A 26,397-nucleotide genomic window follows, 5' to 3' on the forward strand; every position below is an offset into this window, starting at 1 on the left:
CTGATAAAACAAATGAATGCAGTAATTAGGACTGTCCATAGAGATCCATGCAATATAACAGAAGTACACAGGATATATTGTTGTGCTGCTAAATTAATAACCGATAAAGTTCTACCACAAGAACACAGGGTATTGAGGGGAAGGAAGTGGGGGAAATCAAATACCATCATGGAAGTATTGAATAGAGAAAACTATAAAGCAATTAAAACAAGAAGTGTCACCGTTAGAAGATTATAGAAGAGGGAATAGATCAACGAAAATACTAATAAAGATAGATGTGATAAAAACAATGCGCAGTATTAGAACAGATCAGGATCTATCTAGTAATCTGTTTACTTTACAGCTTAGGCCATGGCTACAATTTGGCTCCTAGAAAACTGTAGAGACTTCTCGTATTCTCTTTGTCGATGATTTAAAACTGTATAGCTAATCAGATGAGAAACTGAAAGCACAGCTTCAGGTTGTCAAAACTTTTTCAGATGATATAAGAATGTTAATTGGTCTTCATAAGTGTGGAAAAGCAACCTTTAAAGCAGGAAAACTGCAGCACCAGGAAAACATCAGTTTGGGACAAGAATGTGATATAAAAGAACTTGAGCAAGAGGGAGTGTATAAATATTTGGGAATTGATGAAGGATTAAAAATAAAATATGAACATATGCAAACATACCTTAGTAAGGAATACTTTAGAAGACTTAAATTAATCCTGACAACAGTGTTGATATCTAGGAACAAAATCCAAGCTATAAACCAATTTGCTCTTCCTGTCCTAACTTACAGTTTTGGAGTGACTGACTGGTCCCAAAATGTTTTGGATATATCAGACAGGAAAATAAGAAGGATGCGTCATGCTCACCAAATGACCTATAAAAGTCAGTGCATACCAAGATTATATATTCCCCTTTCCGAAGGAGGAATGGACCTCCTTGAAATTGATTACATGTATAGATCTGCAATCGTGGGACTCCACACATATCTGCTGACTTCACAAGACCCAAACATAGTGAAAGTTTTGAAACATGAGGAGAATAAATCTAAGATGACTTCTCTGCTTAATCTAGCAGAAGCATATTGGTGTCAAGCAGGAATGGAAAGCAAACCAGAAGTAGATAAAATCAGGCAACACCTGAATGTGCCTAAAAACAAAAGAAAGAATATAAGGTGAAGGACCAGATGAGAAGGCAAGAAATGTGGAAAAAGCATAAATATAGTTGCAAGTATAGAAAACTTCTGAGAGAACCTCATGTTGATCAGGAATGAACAAAGGAATGGTTAAAGGGAGGTGAATTTAAACCAAGAGATGAAAGGTTAATATTGGCAGCCCAAGATAGTGGGCTACGTACACATTGGTTTACAAAGTCCATTGAATATGTGAGAGAAACTGACAAATGTAGGTTTTGCAAAATCGAATTGGAAACAGTCACACCTTGTTTTTGGCTGTGACATACTAATGGCAGAAGGACTGTATACTGAAAGGCATAATAATGTGGCAAGACTATTGCTCTGTGGATTGTGCAAACATTATGGTACTGAAGTGGCTGAAAAACACTGGAAACATGAGCCACAAAGCATCATAGAATATGATGAAGTTTATATCACATGGGATCACCCATTACCCTCAGTTCAAAAGATAGATGCTAGAAAACCGGATATAGTGGTCCAAGAAAATAAGACAAAAGTAGCATTGATCATTGAAATCGCTACAACCAGTGACTATAGTGTCGTGCGTACATACAGACACAAAGTCATAAAATATCAGGATCTGCAGGCAGAAATGAGAGCAATGTGGAAGAAAGATACCCAGACAGTTCCAATAGTAGTAGGAGCAACAGGTCTTATAAAAAAGAATCTACAATTGTATCTAGTTATGTTACCAATCCATGTAACCCCGTATGAGTTCCAGAAGGAGTAATTACTGGGCACATTGCGGATGCTCTGAGGAGCACTTTTGGCTGACATCAAAGATTGAAACAATACTAATTTCTTGAACTTGAAGTGTACTTTGACTTAGGAATGGGGTCCATTCCCATAATGGTATTAGTAACCCAAAATATTTGGAGAACTTAAAGGTGAGAAACCATATTATATCTATAAAGTAGCAGAAAGCATCCTAAGAACTAAGACAGCGTGGGAATGGAAAAAGAAGATTCTGCCAATAGGGATGACTGCAACTAGGGATATAGACAATAGGCAAGAGGGGGCTGGAATTTATTGGAGAGAATTGGCAAAGGAACCAAGGTATTGGGAGCAAATAAATAGAGAGGGAATGTTGATAGAATTGAAAGAAGCTAAGATTTATTTGGACTGCAGGATAGAGCTTGCCTTCCCTATCAAGGATTTATATTAGAGTATAGGCAAAGGAAAGAAATAGGGGGGTCCTAAATGAAAGACCAGCACTGGTAAAGTTTTTAGTAGTATCTAGAAAAGAAGCTGCCATTAAAAAAGGAATAATTAGTGCAGCATATAAAATATTGCATGATAACTATAAGAATCGATCAGAGGAGGTTAGAAAGGATTGGGAAGAGAGATTGGATAAGCAATTCACAAAGAAACAATGGGAGGATATATGTATGTCTCCTAAATATGTAACAAAATCTAGAAGATTTAGGATTTTTGCTTGGAAATCCTTACATAGATATTGTTATACCCCAAGTAGACTTCAGAGAATTTTTCCTCAGGTAGAGAGGAAATGTTGGAGGTGTGATAGGGAACAAAGTGGTAATTGGGAACATATTTTCTGGCAGTGCGATGAGTTGGCAGACTTTAAAGATTCCCTGCAGGACGCAATGTCAGTAATGCTGGGTGTGCAGATTGGTGTGACTGGGAAGATGAGTTTTCTGAGCTATGATACAGAGTCAGAATTGCCTAGACATGGTAAGGCCTTGCTGTGTCAAATTATGGTGGCTGCCAAAAAAAAGCAATTACTAGAAAATGGAAATCAAAATCTAAACCAATTATACTAGAAGTAGTGAATATAGTAACAGAGATAAAACAACTGGAACTGAGACATTTAAAAAAGGGTAGGAGCAAACTGCATAGGAAAAATCGGAATTGTGGGAACTATATATACAGGGGAGGAACAAGGCTTAAAAGAAGGCAGGACTTAATTGAGCAATGTAATTGCTTGACTGAAAATGATTGGGTAGATTATAAGTGATGCATAGTGTTTGCAACTGGGAGTGTGTCAGTATGGTTTGTGATGTAAAATGCTTGCAACTAGGATTGTCTTGGTGTGGATTGTTTTCATTTATATACATGTATGATTGCCTATGCCGTGATAGTTCAATAAAGATGTTTCTTGTTTAAAAAAAGGGCAGGAATTGAATAATTTATGTAATGTTGCTTATGTTATATGATATATAGCAATATATGTCAAGTATAATGTTTGTAAATGTGAACTTGTTAATACAGTTTGATTGCTTTTATATAAATGCAAATTTGCCTATGTCACAAGTGATAACTCAATAAAGGTGTTTAAAAAATTAGTATATGATGTTTGTATTGATATCTTATACCAATTGGAGTTTCACTCAGAGTCACTCTAGTAAAGGTTCATAGGTGTGTACTAGGCTAACAATGACAAAGACCTTTTTAACCCTAGCCATGCATCCCAAATCTCTGATAAGTTCTGATACTCTTGGTAGTTTAAGCAGGATCTTGAGAAATGAAACATTTACAAGCAGAAGCCTGGGAGATTAACCATTTACAGGCTGTCTATGTCCATTACAGACGTAAGTGACAAGCCAGGGGTGACCCGCAGATTCCCCAGCCAGTTGTCCAAGGTACACTTCTACTTTGAATGGATGGGGACCTGTTTCATAGAAGGGGTAGTCTCAGGGATACATACTTTTCTCTCTATCATGTCCTATTTATATCACTGGCAGGGTTTAAGTCTTTAGAATGGGTAATTCCGGTGATCTTTATTTTGTAGAGATGCAGGAGTCCATCAGAGTCTATCCCAGGCATAGATCTCTCTTCAGCAGCCTGTAGGAGACAGAATACAGGCTCTAAGGCAGTCTGCATAGGACATGTTTATGCCCGTATTCATTTAGTGAGGAACCTCTGTGGATGTTTAAATTGTTGGATCTGACTAGTTAAATACATACTAAAAGGCATACTGATAGGTCTGATGAGTGTTAAATGCAGTGGAACTATGACTTCCTTGGACCTAGATGTCATACCTTTGCTTATAAGTTGCGCAACATAGAACAATTTCCTCCTACCATAGACAGATGATGGTCAAAGGCTAGATTACTATCTACATTTATCTTCAAGTCCCTGACTACTGTGCTTAGTCTTAGAGATGTTATTGATATAGCAGTTACCAGGGGTATCCGACTTCCCAAAGGATGCTGTTATGCATTTAATTTTAGTATATGACTCTGACACCAGTTATTTGTCTGTATTAACCCTTCTTGGGGAGCAGTAGTGTTGATAGGGATTCTATGACTGCTGCTAATTTGCAATTGTCTACAAATTTAGTCAGCCACAACCCCTTGATGTTTAGCCTTGTCTTCAGAGAAGTAGTAGCCAAAAAGGATATGTCCAATGATCAATGTTTGCAGTTGTACAAAAAGTTTGAAGGATATAGAAAAATACATGTGCTAGAAAAACAGTGTAAACTTTCAGGAACTGCCTGTACCTACAGTACAAAAATGACACCTTGTTCTTATTTGGTGTTGCTGGCTTGCTGAACTGTTTTTGTCTTTTTAATTATGTAGCCAGATTTCAGAATAAATCATTGCATATTGGAGGTCCTTCTAAGATTTATTCACTGTTGTATCATTGCTATGACATCTGACCACTGATATGTTTCTAGACAGAAATCACTTTAATTGCAAAGCAGAATATCTGATCCAAGCCACTAAGAAATGGCAAACTTTTTTATTATTTTATTTATTTATTTATTCATCATCTTCTTTCGTCTGTTCCTGTTAGAGGTTGCCACAGCAGATCACCTGTTTCCATTTCTTCCTGTCCTCTGCATCTTGCTCTGTCACACCAACCACCTGCATGTCCTCTCTCACCGCATCCATAAACCTTATCTTAGGCCTTCCTCTTTTTTTGTTACCTGGTAGCTTCATCCTTAGCATCTTTTCACCAATATACTCAGCAGCCCTCCTCAGGACATGTCCAAACTAACGTAATCTTGCCTCTCTGGCTTTGTCTGCAAACCATCCAACCTAGGCTGACCCTCTAATATACTTATTCCTAATCCTGCCCACCCTTGTCACACCCAGTGCAAATCTTAGCATCTTTAACTCTGCCACATCCAGCACTAACTCCTGTCTCCAACCCACTGTCTCCAACCCGTATAACATAGCTGGTCTCACTACCCTCTTGTAGACCTTCCCTTTCACTCTTATTGGTACTCGTCTGTCACAAATCATTCCTGACACTCTTCTCCACCCACTCCATTCTGCCTGTACTCTCTACACCTCTCTTCCACACTCACCATTACTCTGAACTATTGATCCCAAGTATTTAAACGCATCCACCTTTGCCACCTCTACTCCTTGCATCCTCACCATTCCTCTATCCTCCCTCTCAATTCACACACATATATTATGTCTTAGTCCTGCTGACCTTCATTCCTCTTCTCTCTAGAGCATATCTCTATCTCTCCAGGGTCTCTTCCACCTGTTCCTTACTCTCACTACAGATCACAATGTCATCTGCAAATATCATAGTCCATGGGGACTCATGTCTGATCTCGTCTGTCAAACTGTCCATCACCACTGCAAATAAGAAAGGGCTAAGAGCTGATCATTGATGTAATCCCACCTCCACCTTAAATGCATCTGTCACTCCCACTGCAGACTTCACCGCTGTCACACTACCCCCGTACATATCCTGTACCACTCTTACATACTTCTCTGACACTCCCGACTTCCTCATACAATACCATAACTCCTCTCTAAGCACCCTGTCATATGCTTTCTCTAAGTGTACAAAAACACAATGCAACTTCTTCTGACCTTCTCTGTACTTCCCCATCAACACTCTCAGAGCAAACACTGCATCTGTAGTGCTCTTTCCTAGCATGAAACCATACTGCTGATCACTAATCATCATGTCCCTTCTTAACCTAGCTTCCACTACTCTTTCCCATAACTTCATGCTGTGACTGATCAATTTAATCCCTCTGTAGTTACTACAGCTCTGCACATCACCCTTATTCTTAAAAATCGGTATCAAAACATTTGTCTCCATTCCTCAGGCATCCTCTCACTTTCCAAGATTTAATTAAACAATCTGGTTAGAAACTCCACTGCTATTTCATCTAAATACCGCCATGCTTTCACAGGTATGTCATCTGGACCAACAGCCTTTCCATTCTTCCTCCTCTTCATAGCTGTCCTTACTTCTTCCTTGCTAATCCATTGTACTTCATGATTAACTATCCCCACATCATCCAACCTTCTCTCCCTCTCATTCTCCTCATTCATCAACCCCTCAAAGTACTCTTTCCATCTGCTCAACACACTCTCCTCGCTTGTGAGTATGTTTTTCTCATTATCATTTATCACCTTTACCTGCTGCACATCTTTCCCAGCTCAGTCCCTCTGTCTAGCCAATCAGTACAGGTCCTTTTCTCCCTCCTTAGTGCCCAACCTTTCATAAACTCTTCATATGCCTTATCCTTAGCCTTCACCACCTCTCTCTTTGCCATGCTCCTCATATCCTTATACTCCTGTCTACTTTCTTCATCTCTCTGACAATCCCACTTCTTCTTTGCCAGCCTCTTTCTATGTATACTCTCTCCTGTACCTCCTCATTCCACCACCATGCCTCCTGTATTACTTTATTTATTTATTCACTTATTTTGTTAACTGGGTAAAGTATCTAAGCATAAGACTGCCTGGCTAAGTCACTTGCTCAGAGTCACACAGTAGGCAAATGGAAATTGAGGGCATTCATCCCTAAACCAAAAGATGAAGCTGAAAAGAAGCTCATACCCTCAATCCTTTCCCCTAATCTACTAGACAAAGTTAACTTTTTGGTGCAAGAGCAGAATATGAATAATAATCTAAATTGCAGCTAATTTGGAAAATCAGTGCAGCATTAATATAGACAGAGAATGGGTTACAACTTTATTAACAGTGCTAACAGATAAATTCATCACAAATTCCTCTCTGAAATCTCTGTGCAGTATAAAAGAGTTAGGCATGTTAGATGCTGTGTAATATGAAAATCTCTGTGTAGTATATAAACATTAAGTATGTTAGATGCTGTGTAAAATGAAGTTGATTTTTTTGTTTTGGTACTCAGGTGATAAACATGAACTTCATTCCTTCTTTCTAAGTAGTCTGTAACAGACTTTGGCCAATGCATAGTTTCATCTGTGGAAAACAGTTATTAAACCATAAGATAAGTGTGCAGCTATGTTTGGAAGGATGATTTTATACAGTAAAAATACTTTGTTTCATTTAATTAACAGATGACTCTTTAGACTGAGGATGCAGCTATGGGGAAACTGTCCTACTGTGAGAGATATGATGATCTCAGATTGATTTTAAGTTACTGTGGGTAGGGGCCATGTATTGCTGCATACAGGCATGAGAATTATTTTCCATATATAGGTTATTTTAAGCCATGCACGGAATCAACCTTTTCTTCCAAGGAAATTAATTTTTCCATATTATATTAGTCTAAGGAAAATTCTGTAAGAATTGATTAAAAAATCATAATGTAACCATAGTTAAACATTCCTAGAGTCTGAAGAAAAAAATGTGATAATGTTTATTTGAATTAACAATCCACTTTGTTTGATGGCTATTCATGCATAATCTATTAGAAATGGAAGAAGTTCTCATAAGAGTGAATAATTTGTAGTTAGATAGAATGTTGCATTTTACAGCATAACAAACGTCATACTTTATGGTCTTCTTATATATCTTAGTCTTACCAAAAGTGGATTCGTACCTATGACTGGAATACAGGCCTTCGTGTCAATAAAATGCGATCACAATGATGAAAAATATATATTTTTTTATTCCAATGTCACAAAAGAAAGATAAATACTTGTTTTTGTATTAAAAATTTAGCATTTTGCTCAAGTGATGGTGACCTCAGAGCTACTTATAATAAGTGGCAAGGGGTATGGGGTTATGGCTGGCTTATTCCATTACCACTACTTCTTGGGAAAATGGCTACTTGTAATCTTCTGATTACTGTTCACTGCATTCATGGCAAGATGTTTATCATTTTAATGTGCATTCAAAAATACAGCTTTACAGCCTTTTCAGCCATTCAGGTGATGTGGTTGCCACTGCTTATTCATTTTCAGAAATAAACCCTATTTTAGAGGTAAAGGACTCAGTTGTCTTGTACTTTATTTTTATGGTTCTTCATATAGCAGGAAATCTTATTTTGGACAGTTCATTTCAAAACAAGATTAGTAGAGTGAAAATTTCCTTAATGGGAAAGATTTTGCCACTATAAATAATATTTTATTTATTATTTATGTATTTATTTATTTATTTAACATTTGTTTACCGGGAATGTCTTATGGCTGGTTTATTCCATTACTACTAATTCTTGGGAAAATGGCTACTTGTAATATTTCCCTTTTGTTATTGTCTGATGTAATCAGGAAGATTCTCACAAGAAAGCAGCCATATTACTTCCAGACAGTAAAGCCTTGGCTTGGCAGAAATTTCTAAGGTGGTAAATATTTTTTGTGTATCATCCATTTGTTGTGCACAACACTTAGTAATGCAGTGCTGACAAGGCCAGAGTGTTTTAACTTTTATCAGTTTAATATAATATCAATGGTAATGATAAGAAATCATAAAGACAAAGGACATTTTCTGCAAAATCTGCATATGTATATTTTATCATATAGTTTTACAAACAAATTTGCATCAGAAAACATAAATATGTATATTTGTTAAACACTGATTTCAAAAGACAATGAATTAAAAGTTGTTTTCCATTTTTCATTATATAGATGTGGGTATAACTTTATGTTGTAATTTTTTGTTGTTTTAAGACGAATATTCATATTCTTCTGCACTGCGACGGCCAAAGTCCATCCAGCCCATGTAGTCTCTGTCCTTTATTCGGTGGTTGGGGTCCAGGCTCTGTACCTTGTTTCCCATTAGTGAGTATCTATTACCACTTGACCCTGTAAAACAGAAAAGGAGACATCACTGTAATGAATTAAAAAATAAATCAAATATATTGAAGCAGATGGAAATGCATTTTGCTCCATCCGGGCCTATACTGAGACAACAGTAATTGTGCAACGGTAATACTACTAGTTAATATTTCATAAATATTTGACTTAGTCTTAACAAACCATCTATGACAACAGCAGGAATTATCATTAACTGATCAAAATTATAGTACAAGTTAAATGTGGTCACTATATAATCAGTCCCATGAAACAGTAAACAAAAATGTGTCAACGCAACTAACATTAAAGTTTTGAAACGTGCATTAAGTAATCAGATATTTCAACAATGGTTTATACTTCACTGATAAAAATCATTATTGCTGCAACATTGTTTCATCTTTGCAAACTGGGAAAAATCCTATGCTCGGTGCTTAGAGCCCATTTTCAGAAGATGCTTGCAGAAAATCTCATTTCAAGTATACATTATTTGAAAAACAATGGCCACACTATTCTATTTTTTCATTAGGTAGGCATTTGGGCTTCCACCTGTTACCTTTCAGTGACATTTGACCTTTAGGCTTCCGTACTGGAATACATGAATACCATTGTTATAATTGCCTGTTGCAAGTTTATGCACATGCGTCATGGCATTTTACCCCTTAGTGAATGGAACATAGCTGTTATAGCTACTGTCATCAGCATTCTTCACCTGCTTTCCTTTCTCCTGTGTTGACTTGCTGAATTTATGTCTTCTTGCATAAAGGATTACTCTGAGCATACCTGGTTCATCAGGTTACTCTGCTTTTACAGAAAATATTTTATCATTTCATCATCATATATTTGGTTGCGAGGGTACTTAAACCGTAATTATGTTAAATAGTCTATGACTGTATAGCAAATAACATAAATAAACTCCAGGTTTGCCTCTATCACAGGTCACAGAGTACAAACCAGATCCGACCTTAGACAGTAGAAAGGTACTGAAGTTGCCTGTCATCTCCAAAAATCATTATACATAAGGTCATTGCCTGTTTTAAATTGTCGGCTCATGTACGTTAACCCTCTTGTCTGTTTACTGGTTGAATGGGGCAACAAGGCATTACCTTACATAATTAAATAACTAATTACACTCATCTTCCTCCCTTTACTTTAAATTGTCAAATACACAGATGGCTATAGGAGAGAAAACATGCTCTATTTTGTATCGAAGCTGTGGAATTCTTCTCAAGGACATGACAGTGTTAACACTATGATACTCATTCTGTTATATAACACTACTGTTTTTTTTTTTTTCATATTGCAAAACAGGTCATTCTCAGGAAATTCTATCTGGTCTGAAATGCTTCCTCTCCATCTTCCCCATACCTTGTTAATGCCTCTTGAATTCCCTCTACACCATCAATTCTGGTAGTCCATTCTAGTTCATTCCATGGATCCAAAGCCCTCTTCATGAAGAAGTATTTTGGAGATCCAAGGAGAAGTCAGTCCATGCAGTCTGGTGCTTGGGCCTCCTCCTGCTTGGTCTGTCTTTTCTCTTCAGGACAACCCTTCACATATGCCAGGCATTATCTTAGGTAGCTATATCATGCCTCCCTGCCTTTTCCTTTGGCCTCAGATGAGAAGAGCTTTAGCTTCTCCTGTCTCTGGTCATATTGTTTTCCATCCACATCATGTGCCTTCTGGTAGACTTCCTCTGTATTCCTTCCAGCATCTTTGTATTACAGTCCCTGTTTGGTCTGCAGTATTCATGAAGTACTCAAGGTGTGGCCTAGCCAAGTGGAAACAATGCTGCTTTGCTTCTGGATTCTATTGTCTGAAGTCTAAATTTGTGTGCTGCTGCCACTGTCTCCTAACTCTACCCCTGGTAGTCCATTCCAGGTGTGATCAGCACCCACTACATTCTTTTCCAGATGTGTCGCCATTAGTTTAACTCTATCTCCTGGGCAATATTTCACAACAAGATTACTATGGTGAAGGTGCAGCACTTGTACTGAACCTCAAGTACCATTTCAACTCATTTTCCAAATCAAATACTTCCTTAGCCTTCCCATTATCCTCCTCTGTTCCCCAAGTTTGTGTCATCAGAAAAAAGTTGAGCTTGTTATCTATTCCATCAGACATATAAAAAATGGTCTCATAGACCAGTACCAAACCCCAAATGAACCCTGTGGTACTGCCCAAGTTATCTTTGCTATTCCTGATATCATAACTTTCATCACAGCACTCTGTGACTATGCAACAATCCATTTCTTTAATCCTGTCCTGATCCTTCCCAGTTTTCCTAGTATTACCCTTCTCTGACTGAGTCAAAGGCCTTGACGCCAACTAGGTAGACCATATCAACAGTAGTTTCTTGTCAAGTTCTCTTGTAGCCAAGCCATAAAACTGGATTAAATTTTTCATGAAAGTGCCCTTCTGGCCATAATGGCCATAAACCCATAGTAGAATATGCCTTAGGGACTGCTATCCTCTGTGAAAGCAAACAGACTTTCTCTCAGGATTCTCTCAATTTGTGTCAGTGCCAATGACGATAGGCTAATGGGCTATAGTTCCTTCAGTTTTCCTACTCCCAGCTCAGCCTTGTACATGGATATCACAGTTTCTGTCTTCCTGCTTTCAAGCAGTTTGCAGTGGCCAGGGATCAGTTGAAAACCTTGGTCAGGAGATTTGCTTGCACACTTTCCAGATTACAGTGTGCTCTGAGAGGCAACCCATATAGTCCGCCATGGTCTTTGCTCTTGCTACTCTATAGTATATTTTAATGTGATTTTTTTTTTTGATAATTTGCACTCATTTATTGTCATTGTTTTTATTTCAAGAGATCACCCTCATAGTGCAGTTTGGTGGTTCAGCATAGCTTGAAGGTCTTAGGTTCAGTCCTGACCTTTGGTCATTGTCCCTGTGGAGCTTGCATGTCTGTGCCTGTGTGGGTTTTTCTTTTGGTATTCTAGTTTCCTCTCAAAATTGAAAGGTTGATTGGCTACTCTGAATTACAGTATACATTGTACTTTCTCTTGAACTTATGGTCCTGGTCTTGACTGAAAAGACTTTATGATGACGAATTCACATACTACATTAGTTTATTTATTTATATATTAGACTTAAGTGTGAAACCTAACTCTGTTTTATTACTTGCCATGTATGACAAGATATCCTGTAATGTACTGTTTAACCAGAAACTAAAAGTGTTTAATCTGTGATTGAGCATCTTTCAAGACATGAAAAAACAGGTATTTTGTTTTTGAAACTTTTAAACATCAGCAGCACTGGGCAATGGAACACTGTTGTGATTCATACATCCTCAGATGATATTACTGTTAAAATATCTCAAGACAATGACAAGGATTAGGCATGACTATACAGATGTGGTGTTCCAAAAAACAATATTTGAACAGCATAAACAATAACTTCAGTGGTCATTTCTGGTAGAGAGTGAAGCCTCACTATATCACATAAATAATTATTCTTATCCCAATATCACTGCAACTTGAGGGGCAAGAATATCATTGCCCTTTTATGCATTACTAAAAAGCAATCACTATGCATGAGATAAAAGTAGTAAAAGTTTTGAAAAACGGGTATTCTGAATATATGGCACTCTTCACCAGTACTCTACAATAATTTTGATGAGCTGGGTATAAGATTCATATGTAATGAATTACATTACTTCCTGGTTGTTGACCAGCTATGGCTATTCAATTAATTTATTTTCATTGCTGTCCTTGTTCACTGCTTTTTTGTTTCGGTCTTTTCCTTTGAAGATTTAGCCATTCGTGTTTTATTCTTTTTGGTAGTTGAACCTGGACCCAAAGAGATGACGGCTGGAGTTTTATTATCCATTCTTCTACAAAGGGTACTCCACCACTCTTTAACTGCTCTATGTCTCCCTAATACTTCTTCCCACCATTTTTTTAAGTTGTAATAACGTATCCTCCTCTCCTGCCAACAACAAAGTATAAAATGTATTTATTGATGATTTCTTTATAGTGTGAACACATAATTGTTTAATTTTATTTTGAGATTCTCCCTCCTGACTTCTGGCCACATATTCTGAGTTGCTGCCCTTAGTCGGGAAATATTGGCACCATTTATCTTCTATCCAATTCTCAGATCCTTTTTATAGTAGATTCCCTTCCTTGCTTAATCATCCCAGGATAGCCTTCTATTATCTACTTTAGATTCTTGTGTGTCCCGTAGACACCTTTCAATTTCCAAATTCCTGACTTGTGATCTCCTTTTGAATCCATGTCGTTTGCTTCACAGATTTGCTAGTTGATTTATGTTCAAATCACTATGGTATGACAATTTTTTTTTTCAACTGATCTGCTCCAGGAATATTGCCATCCCAATTATGCTGTAGTGAAAGCTGTAAGATTTGGAATGCCTGGTCCCCTTTTCTGCCCAGCACAAATGGCCTTTGTCTATCAGTCTTTGGTGGCCTATCATCCCACAAGATGTACATAAATAATTTCTGAAATATATGTGAAAAACTAGTTTAAGTCATAATGCAGAAGGTGTCCAAGTAAAAGGCAATACTACTGTAGGAAACATGCCCTAATTACGTTAACTCTGCTTGGAAAGGATAAGCATAACTTACTCCACTTTCTGCTTCTGTCTACTAGATAAATAACTGTTAAACTGGTATTTCTGTCCAAGATTAGTCTGAAGTTCCTTGTGATACAAACACCATGTATTTTACCTTGTCCTCTAATCTGAATGGACTGTGGTTGCCTTCTTGCCATACCTAGTTATGGCCTTATTTAAAAGAAGAAGTACTGTTTTATTGTTGTTGAGTGTAAGCTCTGAGATTTCAGCAAATATACTCAAAGTTTCCACAATACTAAGACTCTAAGTGGGTTTGAAATCAAAAATATTGCATTGTCTGCAAACCACATTAAGCTAAAATCTCTTTCACTTGGGATATAGATACCTACATGTAATAAGTGTTGACTTAAGTACTGCATTAGAATTCTACCACCAATGCAAACAGTGGAAGTGAGACCGTGCACCCCTCATGGGCATCCTGTCTCAGGTACATGGGTCCAGACTGTATTCCACTAGGGCAAATATGTGTAGTATGCAGACTATATAATAATTTACATTTATGTATATAACTGTCAGGGAGGTGCAGCACTTGTAACCTACCCCACAGAAGATCTCACCTGACAGAGTCAAATGCCTTATGAAAGTCTACACATAATGTAGCCATGGATGTGTCCATCCTTAAGGCAAAAGCATTGAATATTATGCCACAATCTAATTAGGTCAAAACCCACCTCGCATCCCTTCCTTTAATAAACCCTTGCTGTCTACTTGATACTAGGTTTTCAATAATCTTTTCTAGTCTGTTTGCCAATATCTTCACACAAATCTTGATTTCCAAATTCAGAGTGAGACTGGCCTGTAACTACTGGCATCCATCTTCTGCTTTCCTTCCTTATAATAAAATGCTTTGGTTGTGAGCGTGCCTGCAGTAAACCTGCCTCTTTGGTCAATGTCTCCGTACAACTGATTAAGCCATCTTACCAAATCTTGTTTGTATGCCTTGTAAAATTCCACTATGATACTATCTGGACCTGGGGCATTACCAGCCTGGAGCTGTTTCTGTGCCCTCATAATATCATCACCTGTTATCTCCTTATCAAACAATTTTATTTCCTCCTCTGTTAATTCCCTTAACTGTAACTGACATCAAAATATTATTTGTTTTATTTTCCTCCTGTTTCATTCTTAAATCTCCAGTCTCTCTCACTCACAAAGTGCTTTGTAAAATCTGTTGTTGCATCACCTTTCTCATTTTGCAGTGCATGATAGTCTTAGCCTTTCTCCTATCCTGTAATCTAAAACTTAGCAATTTTGGCAAATTAATCCATGGAGCCCAATAAAGTTACAGATGTCTGTCCGACTTATGTGTCTCTAAAAATAATTTCTTCTTAATACTGTCCTTTAGATTTTAATTTAGCTTAACAAGGTTCTAGCCAGATAATGTTTCTTTTTTTGTTATGCTTATTTCTTCCTGCTGTACATTCATACAAGATCTCTTATTCTTTTTTCCCCTCCTTTTGATGGTCCTAGTCCATTGTCTAATCTTAACATTTAAAAAACTCCCAATACATAATTAGGAGACCCCACTATTTAGCTATTCCCTCCAAAATTATTTATGTATGCCCTTAGCCTTCCCACTGCATCCTCCTTTTCATAGGTTAGTACTAAGCTAACTGCCCTTGCGAGCCATTTTAAGCCTAGCCAATTATCCCTTGTGAGACTCAAACCCTACACCTTGTATTTGTAAGGCAAACACCTTAATCATTAGGCCACCCTCCCAGCACAAAGGTTTATCCATTTTTCCATTCCCCATTATATTTATGCCCTGTATTGTCATGTAACATAACTTAGCACAGTGATCTGATAGAACAACAATAGATCTGTGATTTATCTTAGTACTTGTGAGATGGCTTTCATAGACAGTATCCAAAAAAATCAGTTCTACTGCCACACTTCTCCCTATTAGTTTTATATGGTTAGTCCAGCTCATATGGGTGTAATACCCTCCAAGCATCTATTAATTTTAATCCCACTATTTGTCCATTTAACACATATCTACACTTTGGTAGTTGTAGCCCATGTACTGCAATCCTATTTTTCATAGTGTTACTTACTACATTGTCTCCCCCCCCCCCGCATCAAAATAACCATAGTATCTTGGAACTGTGTTTTTACTGATTCTCAAATCCTTAAGTGTGAGGGTTTATTTTCATTCATCCCATAACTATTCCCTATCAGCATCTTCCCTTGTCCTGTGGCCACTTTATAATTTGCCCATCTCTCCTCTTCATCTTTTATGCTGTCCTCCTTCACTCATCTTAATGGCTCATGGATTAAAGTGACCACACTGTGCTTCTTGTTCTTGGTCAGCTGTAAACTGCCCAAACTTTGCATTCCTTTCAGAATAATGACATATCCTTTCATATGATTTTTGTCTCCTGTAATAGAATAAACTTCAATTTCTGCCTCTTTCTGGACATCTTGTGTTTTATATGGATAGCTAAACCGCTGATATTCCATAAAACACCTTTGCTCATCAATTTCTTTCATCCTTGTCTTCGTCTACACAGCTCTTATCTCTTCCCCTCTTTATTTTGAATTCTAGTGGTCTGAACAGTTAATTGGTATCTTGCTTATGCTTTTTGTTATAGAGCAGGCAAGTATGAGGAATATTGCAAGTAGAGGAACTCTGTGTGATGTTCCATTATCTACAAGTTTAACCTGTGTCCATATCCTTCATCAATGAGTCTGTTTAAACAAGTAGTGTCACATAGCATGTCAAACTATCCACTTGCCATTATACACATGTGACAGATGTTGAAAAGAAGGCAGTTTTCCAGCAGCAGCATTATGCATGCATTATTTACTAAGAGGTATTTCTGACAGAAAGTGACATTACCAGTCCAAGTAAGAATATCAAAGATGAGAATATGATGTCTACAAAAATATCCAGTCATTTTTCTGGGTGTAGCACAAGGGATTAACTTAAAGCCTCCACAGATTATTTCACTACTCTTAACTCTTTTTCAGTCTTTTACACACCTTGACTGTGATCTTTGGTGTCATAAACCCAATTTCTCCTTCATCCCATGAGATACTCAGATTGGCCAGTGGAGTTAACCTATTACATGCATCTACGCCATCCTTAAGGAGTTAACTGCTACCTCTGTATACTACTCCTTCCTTCGCATTTCTTCTCCTGACTCTCATTTATTCCTTTTCATTTTCTGTTTTCCTGGGAAAGGATGTTGATCTGTCTCTTTTCTTCTGGGCACCTCCTCTGTGCACATTAGTCCCTGTCTCATAGGACTGCTGTCCCCCCCCACCCCACATTTTTGGATTTTAGGTACACTTGTGCCTCTCCTGTACTGTAGAAAACATACATAATTTCTCCCTTAAAGATGCAGAACTGCACAGCATATATGTTGAACAGAACAATCTGGTTAGCTAGCCTTCCTGATTAAAGGTACAAAGGCTTTCCTCATATGAAAGAGTGAGTGACTATAGTCTGGTGTGTCCCTCACTATATGCCCTGCAATCTTCATATTATTTCTCAACTCTGTGGATTTTCTGAGACCCACTCCTCTGTCAATGTAATTTACAAATGTTATGATAAAATGCCTAGGGAGATTGCTGACGAGAGTATGTCCATTGCTTACGTGCACCCTTTCTATTATAAGACTCTCTATATCCATTAGGGATTGCAGCTCTTTCCTTAAAAAGCATACCTTCACCTTCACTGGTACTCCTATTAGCCTGAAACTGTTCCTCCTGGCTCTATTTTCTATGTCAACCAACTTAGGTGTCCATCTTTTGGGACCGTACCTACACTTCCAACAAACCTTGAGAATGAGCTGGTATTATCTGCTGCTCTTGTTCCTGCCCCTTTTTCTGCTATTGGATTACTTCTTGTAACTATTGCAGGTTTCTACCATATCTGGCTGATAAGAGTCTTAATCTTATTCAAATCCACAATCACATTCTGCATTAAATCTGATAATGCCTCCACTGTGTCCCACATTGCCATAACTTCTTCCAAGACAGCTCGTTTCTTGATAGAAAAGTATAAAATACTATGCTGGTGCTCCTCAGGATGGAATATTCACTGCAGGGGTAAATAATCTACTGGTCATGAATATTTTTTTCTGGAATTTGGTCTGCCAAGAAATGGAAATACCACTAAACTTAATTAACTGACTGGGATGCGAGCTGCCAATTAAAATGCATTTCCTCTGTGCATGTCTATTTCTGCTCTCACAATTTGTTATTTTTGTTATTTTGCACTATGAACAATTTGAGTAAATAAATACCTAGATAAAAGACTGGCCATCAACATTAACAAACAAAGAAAAAGAAAACCTGCAGTCTACATTAAGTAAGATTAAAATACTTAAAAATTCTCAATACCCTAATATCGACTCGACATATACCAAACATCAGCTTTTTCATCAATGCTCTATAATATACAGTTGAGTAAATACATTCACTGACTGTTTTTTTTTTTTCTTTCATTCGGTCACATCAATCATATCAACAGTTCTTAAAAGTTAGTATTTACTACACAAAGGTTTCTTACTTTCTTAGCCCTTCACTGAAACTTCTGAATGAGATGGTTGTTGGCATAATGGTTAAGGTGATCACCTCACTGACACAGGGTATAGAGACTGATTCTCACCTTTAAGGGGAAATTGGCTAGGCTTAAAAAATGTCCCAGAAGGGCAGCTAGCCTAATACTTACATATGAACTGTGATGCTTCTTCAGAGTAGCAGCTCTCACCATATGAGTAGCCTTCTTTTGTCAGTGACTTGCACTTTACCAGCTATGATGCATTGCAAATTGTGGTTCACATACAGGAATAAACAAATCAAAAATGACATCACATATTGTGCACTTTCTATGAATTTAAAACTTAACTGTATAACATTTTTGTTCTGAATCTGATTTTTTGTAGCTCAGTTAAATAACTGTAACAAAGTTCTTTCACTTTTCAATAAGTGAAGTATTCTTTTCTTACCAGACTGAAGCACAAACTGTAATTGCAGTGTAAGAGACATAGTGAACAACAACAAATGAGAGGCAATGAGAGGTAGAATGAGGTGGTGCCAGCTCAGCAATGTCATATTCCTCATGAATATATAAATTATATCAAAATGTGTCAATGAGAAGTTGTATACACACACACTCTACTCCAATTTACCTTGAGTAAGCAAATGCAAATTGCAGTCCTGTGGCTTAAAATAAGAATAGCATGGATGGGTGGAACGCTTTTGATGGTATGCAGAGTTCTTCATGTCTGGATGAAAATGGAGGAACAAATAAAACATGAAATGAAGCGAGACTTGACTTTTACTTTCACAAACCTTTGCTACATTGTTGTTACATGAATATATTAAAATAGTAGCTAAAGTTGCATGCATTTGAACTATAACAAAATGATTTAGTACTATGGTTTCACGATATCTCTAAAAGTAATAAACTCATTTATATTTATGTATAATGGTAACTGTGCAAAGGTGTGAATTCATGCACCAGTGTGATGCAATTTTCATAATTTGTATCCTTACTAGTATGCAGTAGTCTAAAAAATGTTGGCAATGCAGTACATTATTTCACAGTCAACTAAATGAAGACCACTCCTTGAAGCACAGGACATCTTTGGCTTTCAACACATGGGTGTCATTGCAAATGGTATTTTACACCAATGCAATATATTTCATTTTTTCACATATCACTTTCTGTAGTAAAAGCTTCCTGCTCATACAAAAGCCAAATTCCAAACTTTCGACATCTGGAATCATTACTAGGGTTTCTCTGGGATAGTCATCCTGCAGAGATAGTTCTACTTTCTTTGTATTTCCACTATACAGTGCAGATGAGGTTTTTGTAAAGACAAAAAAAAAAACTAATTAAGATTATAACAGCTTTGACTTATAAAGGGCACTATATATGCACATCATAAGGATTATTACTGCACTGAAGCTCTCATGGAGTTAACTATTGATCTTACACCAGATTTTTTTCAGTAATTGCATGCCCAGTAGGGTATGTGGTTATATTCTTTGTTCCATGGACAATAGAGGGCATGGCAGCTATGCAAGAAATGAATCTGCATTCATTTTTCAGTCTCTCCCCTCCCTGCCATCTGAATAGTCTACATCCTATTAGCTTTGTAGCTTTGTGCTGTTAGTCCATAGAACCTTCTATTCTTTGGCATGCTAAGCTGAATATTTTCTTTTTCTTGCCAGCAAGTTGAGGACACTCTAAAGTCAGAAATTTAGTACACATCTATTAACTTATAGGAAACAATCTGAGTTAGTGAGCTGGTGCTGTCGTCCATTCGTTGGGAATTGGGGCGTTTGTATTAAGCCATTCACACATTGCCAGTAGTGCACTCAGGCTGTAGCAGGCAATGGGTAGTACTGAGGGTGTGAAGCCCAATTTTATGAATAGCACAATCCCTCAGAAAATCCTGTTCCCTCTTGAAAAACACGTACCAATGTGGTCTCGATTTACAACAATAGATTCCAACATAGATCATATGCAGTACACATGTGCACCATGCTCATCCTCCTGCAAGATGAAAGATGGCATCATGATTCTTCTCCCATCCCTTACCTGCTTTTCCAGTGTCTAGGCTGCTAGTTGAACCCGAGTCATCAGCGTCACATCAGATCTTTATTCCTTTACACCACTAAAGCTGGGCAGTTTGGACATGAATATAGTCAGAATGTATTTAAGGTATGACTATTAGAAATTAATCCAACATAGAAGTGATTTCAGTTTGTAAAGCATATACGCTCCCCCTAACACACACATACACATACACTCACAAAGCACATGTGTACGCTTATAGTATATATTTATTCATGTGCACATAAACCATATAAGCCCATACACATAGCAGGCAGTGCACTACCATGCACGCACAAACACACACACACACACACACACACACACACACACACACACACACACACACACACACACACACACACACACACACACACACACACACACACACACACTTACATGCATATGCACATACATAAATATACTCATGCATGCATGCATGAGCATGTGCGTGTGTATGTGTGTGTAAACACACACACACAAAACGGTATATTCTTTTCACACATTTCACTTCAGGAGGGGATGTTGTATAATTCAAACACACAAAAACTCTGTTTGCTGTTTTTCTGTCAAGCAGGCTCTCCTAACAACAATGGCACAGTTCTGGTGGGAATTCAGAAAGCGACAAAATACCCGTCTCATCCCAGATATTGGCATTTGTTATCTTCAGAGCAGTCCTATTTCATGTGCTGCTGAGATGCCATCATTTCCATCTGAACTGAATCAAAGAATTAGATATGAAGGGTTCTTCAGCTTTTCATTTACACTACTCTGCCAGGGAGCTTTCTAGAAAAAGCACTTTAAGAATAAATATAAATGCACTTTACACTCCTTTTTGTCACTTATGTACAGGGTAATTAAACGCAACACAATTTAATGCTTTACTCACTTATAACACCTGTAGCACCTAATGTCAATGTTAGAATATGCATCTAAAAGCCTGGAGTCTTACTGAAAGCTACTCTTATTACACAGAACTGTAGGCTATGCTCTTTCTTGATAATTATAATCCATTATTACACAAAAAAGATTTATCCATATACTCAGTTGACATATCTAGAAGCTAGAATATAATCTGCTTTCATGGTCTGTAGATGAGAACTGATAAACCTGGGTGTGCTTCATAAAGGTAAAATGCCTGTCTAACAGAGGTTCACTGTGTGTGTGATGTTACAATACCTTATATGGCTTTTACCACCTGTCACTGCTCTGGGGCTCATAATCAAAGGACTTATGATTTGGTGGTGTGAACTATAGTATCATGAAGAGAGAGAGAGAGAGCTGATAGGCATCATTCTCCAAATTATGTCGACAGTGCTATGAAAATTCAGTTAAGGTTGAACATGTGATATAATACACAGACAACCATCCCCTAATGATATGCATAAGCAGCTTGGTTTGTGAATCACTTAGTTATGCAATGGATAATGATGTAACTTGGTGCAGTAGAAGTCAGCTGTTTTGTTCTGTATAGCAAGAAATATCCAACAATGCCTACAATCTATGCAGCAGAGCTGAATGCCAAACTGCGTAAGATTCTTCATGAATCCCATTGCCTGATGTGGATCTGTAAGCCAGCTAACAGTTTACAAGATCTGTCATGGATGCTGCTTCAAATCACACAGAAATTGTGTCTCTGCAAGACACAGTGTGTGTCAAGATTTTTTTTTCTGTTCTGTGTAACTATGGGAAGTTCAATCAAAGATCCTTCTTCCAAATTGTCACACACTACAAGTGTATCATGTCTATTATATATGTGCTGATGAATCTGCATGTTAAGTACTCATCACTTGATGATAGGGCAGAATGATGCACTGGGATGTTAGTTCAAGCTTTTGGGTTAAGATGCTGATTTTGCAGTACAATACTGAGGCACTGCGCTTACTATGTGACACTGTTTAGAGATAGTAAAAATAAGATCCTGTCTGTGTTTTCTTGTGGATGCCAAGTTCTCATAACTCTCAAATTTTCTCAATATGCTAGCTAAATTTCTTCATTTACTTAAATACCATCTTAAGTTTCCTTAGAAACTGACCATTAGTGTCCAGTGAATCTACTCAATTTTAAAAAAGGCAGAACGATGACTCAATGGAAACATCTAAGGAGCAAACCGTTTTTTCCTAAACTAGACATGAATTTACTGGCAACAGACAAAAACTTTCGTAATGTACCAACATTACCATCAGCTCAATGGCTGAGGAAGACAGCACCTTGCAGTTCAGTTTAAACCGAATCTTAAACGTTTTATCCCCACAACCTTATATTCAGCATCAGTCTGTTTTAAATTTATTAGCTAGTCTATTTCAGTTAAAGAAAATTATTTCATAAAACTATCTGACAGGACTTCTGCCCATTAACAGGCTTTGTTTACCATGAATGCTGGAAACTCTAAGCCCTAAGCAGTCTCACAAGAATTAATTATTACAATCCTTGTAAGCTACAACATGGTCCACACTGACATGTCTACAACACAGTGAAAACATGAATAAAGCTCCAGGCCTCCACGAATATGATAATGTGTTAAGGCTATCAATCTTTTTTGTTACATTTCTCTGCAATTTCTCAAGCAGGTTACATTAAGATTTTTTATAGATACCACACTGGGCAACTATATTCAAGCTTAGCATGAACTCTGCATGCGAAAAGTGATTGATACCTCATTACTATAGAATTTAGTGAATCCTTTAAAGTGTCCTAAAATTTTGAGGCCCAGTTTGCTATATCTATAATATGGGCTGCAAATGTCAAAGTTTCATTTACTTAAACACTTATGTCTGACACCATTGTCCAAGTGATGGACATTCACTTCACTAGTACTGAAAATCTAATACTTAGTTTTAGCCATATTGATTGACATGTTGGGATAATGAGCCCATTTTGTTAGCTTGTTCTGGGCACTTTGAAGAATGATAGAATCCTCAAAACAATTACTAATTCCCGTAATTTGATGTCATCTGCATAGATGTTATAAATACACAGTTAGCAAAATTCAAATCACTACATTGTAGGTTAAATAAATAAGGCGCCAAAAACAGATCCCCACTCACTGACTAACTTTTGTTCTTTATGAGCACTGCCCTTCATGTACTGGTTAGCCAGCTATGTAATTAAGAAATCAGCCCTGAAGTCAGTTCTAGTTTTATAAGTTTTAATGTCAAAATGTTATGGCTTATTGAGTCAAATAACTGAGGGGAAATATAATAAATTTGATTCATCTAAAGTGCTAATTGCAAGGGAGAAAAGTATATTTGTATAGAAAGCTGAGTTACATTTTATGGAACATCTGTTTAAAGTATAAGCATAGGGTGTGATACTTACCATCTCATCAGTCTTTAGATTATGTGCAAAATAGCTTCTCCAAGATCTTCTCAGCCCTATACAAGAGGCCTACAGGTATATAGTTAGTAACAAGGCTCTGTGATTTGCAGTATCAGACACAACAATGCACTATCTGAGACTGGATTTGAAACAAAACACTTAAAGCTTTTGTCATTACATTTGCTAAAGTGCACATGACAGGGAGATACCATTCTGGCTATCCATATTATAGATAACAGATTATCGATATTTAACAAATTTTCAAAAAATTAACTCTTGCTTAATAATTATAATCAAATTTTACACAAAAAATTTCAACCATAAACTCAACTGACATATTTAGAAGCTAGAATAAAATCTACTTCCATGGGCACTGAAAATGCCAATCAACTGTTAAAAATGCAAAGCTAAATTCTCCTGGCCAATAAGGGGGATTCAGAAAAGCTTTCTGGGATGCAGAATTGTTATTACAAAAGATTTCCATATCAGTGTGAACCACATACTGGCTGAAGCTTTCATTGCCTCTATATTGGCCTTTTTTAGGCAGAGTCTCCCTATTTGACATTCCTACAGAACCCAAAATTCAGACAACACCTTGCTAGGAGTACAAACAGAAATATGCCTGACCTCGAGGCCCTCCTGAAACTCTAACACATTCATAGCTGTATAGTTCTTCTTGTAGGAAATTCAATGCAATGACATCACTCCCTCTATATCATGGTTTAGCATCTATCATACCTTTAGGCCCTTAGAAAACTGTGGGGATATATTTGTAATTGCCAGAAAAAACACCATCACCGCACATCAAATTACTCACTTCCCTACACTGGTGGTCATGGAGATCCAAATCACCCTTAATAAATCCAATATTTACTTCATTAATAGCTATTGATCCCAACTAATGCCCCCTGAGATTATAGACTTTACCTTAATATCATTGAGGGTTAAATACCAAGCTAAATACCTTCTTGCTAGGGGACTGCAATTACCTAAACACTGACTGTCAAACTTATACAACTAAAAATAGATATTCTCAATATTTCTTAGACTTGGTTAATGCCAATGTGCTGTGGACAAACTGTAAACCTACTCACTATATGCTATAATATCCTTGACCCTGTTCTTTCCAATCTAGACCCCACCTGTTCCCTACCACACATCTCCCAATCCGTGGCTAACTTTGATCACAAATCAGTTACCTTCTCTTTTAGGGCAACCACAACACAGCAGTAAACCATCTTTGGGGACTATTCCAGGGCAAACCTATTCCAAATTGTAGAAGACATATACAAATTCCCAATAATTCCCCATAAATTGACTCAACTAAGAGGGCTACCACATTCATCTCCATTTTTTACCAGCAGAGTTTATCATATATGGTCTTACTTGATGTGGGAGGGCAGGCAGTATGTAGTACTCAAAAAGGGCAGTATGTAGTACTCAAAAAGGGTGGCAAGAGCATTTACTGAGAGTGTTTACTTAAAGGTGTATGTGGTTAGGCATGTTTACACTTACAAATGAGCATACACAGTTAATGTCATTGTTCAGATAAGTAGGAATGATAGTATTATATTTCAATTTTAGCCTAGCTTCGTGCTTGTTTAATGACTCACATTTATTACCATATCTTACAGTACTTAGTTCCAAACATTAACATTAATTCCAAACATTAAAAATCTTATTTCCATTCATTATGTAATTTAATTTTCTGTAACTGCAAACATGCTTTAATGTTTTTGTTCATGGAATTATGATTGAAAAACTAATATGATGAACGACCTGCCTCTTTAAAAGTATTGTCACATTTTCCTAAAATATGCATAATCATACATCAGATGATTAATGAACTGACTGGTTTATGTTATAAAGATGGCAGTTATGCTCTTTTGGAACTATATGACTCTTTGTGAAGGTGTTAGCTCAAGCGCTAAGGAGAATAAAATTAATTTTTTATTTATTCTGTGTTTAGCTTTTTTGGAGTGTTTATAGTTCTTTTTTCATTGGTGTGCATTCCAGATGCTTATGTTGCTCAGTTAAAGAGTGAAGTCAAAGACTATGAATTTGTTTGAGATTCATTATTCTTTGAAAGGAGGCAAAATAGTTAGGTATATAATAAATAAAACAAGGATCAAGGTGTTAAAAGAAGCAGGCCTGACCTTTTCAACAATTGTGGATGTATACAAAACTGAGTAAAATTAAAAGTGTAGAAATTAAAGGAATTTACTGAGTAATTAAAAGTAAGCTAAACTATGAGTCAAATAAATAAAGTGATGTGAAACATAGCCATGAGTGCCGCAGAAATTGTGTCACACTTGAAGTTCAGGTCTCGCGTACTAAGTGTGTCTATAAAATTTAGAAGAAGTACTTAGCATTTAATCAGTTTGTAGATCCTGTCACAGAAAGAATCATTTGCTAAGGGGTGGGGTGGGGGGTGGGGTTAAATAAGTAAGAAAGTAAATAAATCTGCCAGTCCAGTCAAAACAAGAAAACAAGTGATTTGTTAGTGCTGTTAAAAGGGAAAAAGTCAATTCTGTGAAATATGAGGATATAGAAAAAAGGCATAAAGACAATTATTTGTGCTGGCAGGAGAAGGTCAGAAGTAATAACTACAGTGCTAAATTAAACTAGGCATATAACAAGAGTGAATTAATCGAGAAAATCATTTCAAGACATTTGGACTAAAAGGCACTGATTGTACTATTATGTCTTGAAAATACTTTTAAGGTACTGAGGTTTAAAGGCACTGAGAGAAAAGCAGAGTTCACATCACTAAAGTATTCAG

General features: G+C 37.0%; 1 protein-coding gene across 2 annotated transcripts in view; it reads right to left on the reverse strand.

The window, feature by feature from the left end:
• Positions 1 to 8,809: 8,809 nt before the first annotated feature.
• The window catches only part of CCK (cholecystokinin), a 160,641-nt gene continuing 143,053 nt past the window's right edge, over positions 8,810 to 26,397 (reverse strand). Inside the window, exons 3-4 of one of the 2 annotated variants that reach the window (XM_044064653.1) lie at positions 18,865 to 18,960; positions 8,810 to 9,130 (exon numbers count right to left, since the gene is read on the reverse strand). In XM_044064653.1, coding sequence (XP_043920588.1) covers positions 8,991 to 9,130; positions 18,865 to 18,960 — 236 coding nt within the window. In that variant the 3' untranslated portion in view covers positions 8,810 to 8,990. The remainder of the gene's footprint in view (positions 9,131 to 18,864; positions 18,961 to 26,397) is intronic. The other variant, XM_044064654.1, reaches the window with a different exon arrangement.

The sequence above is a fragment of the Protopterus annectens genome, chromosome 3.part0, assembly GCF_019279795.1.
Source record: "Protopterus annectens isolate FY-2018-M chromosome 3.part0, PAN1.0, whole genome shotgun sequence".
Lineage (NCBI taxonomy): Eukaryota > Metazoa > Chordata > Ceratodontiformes > Protopteridae > Protopterus > Protopterus annectens.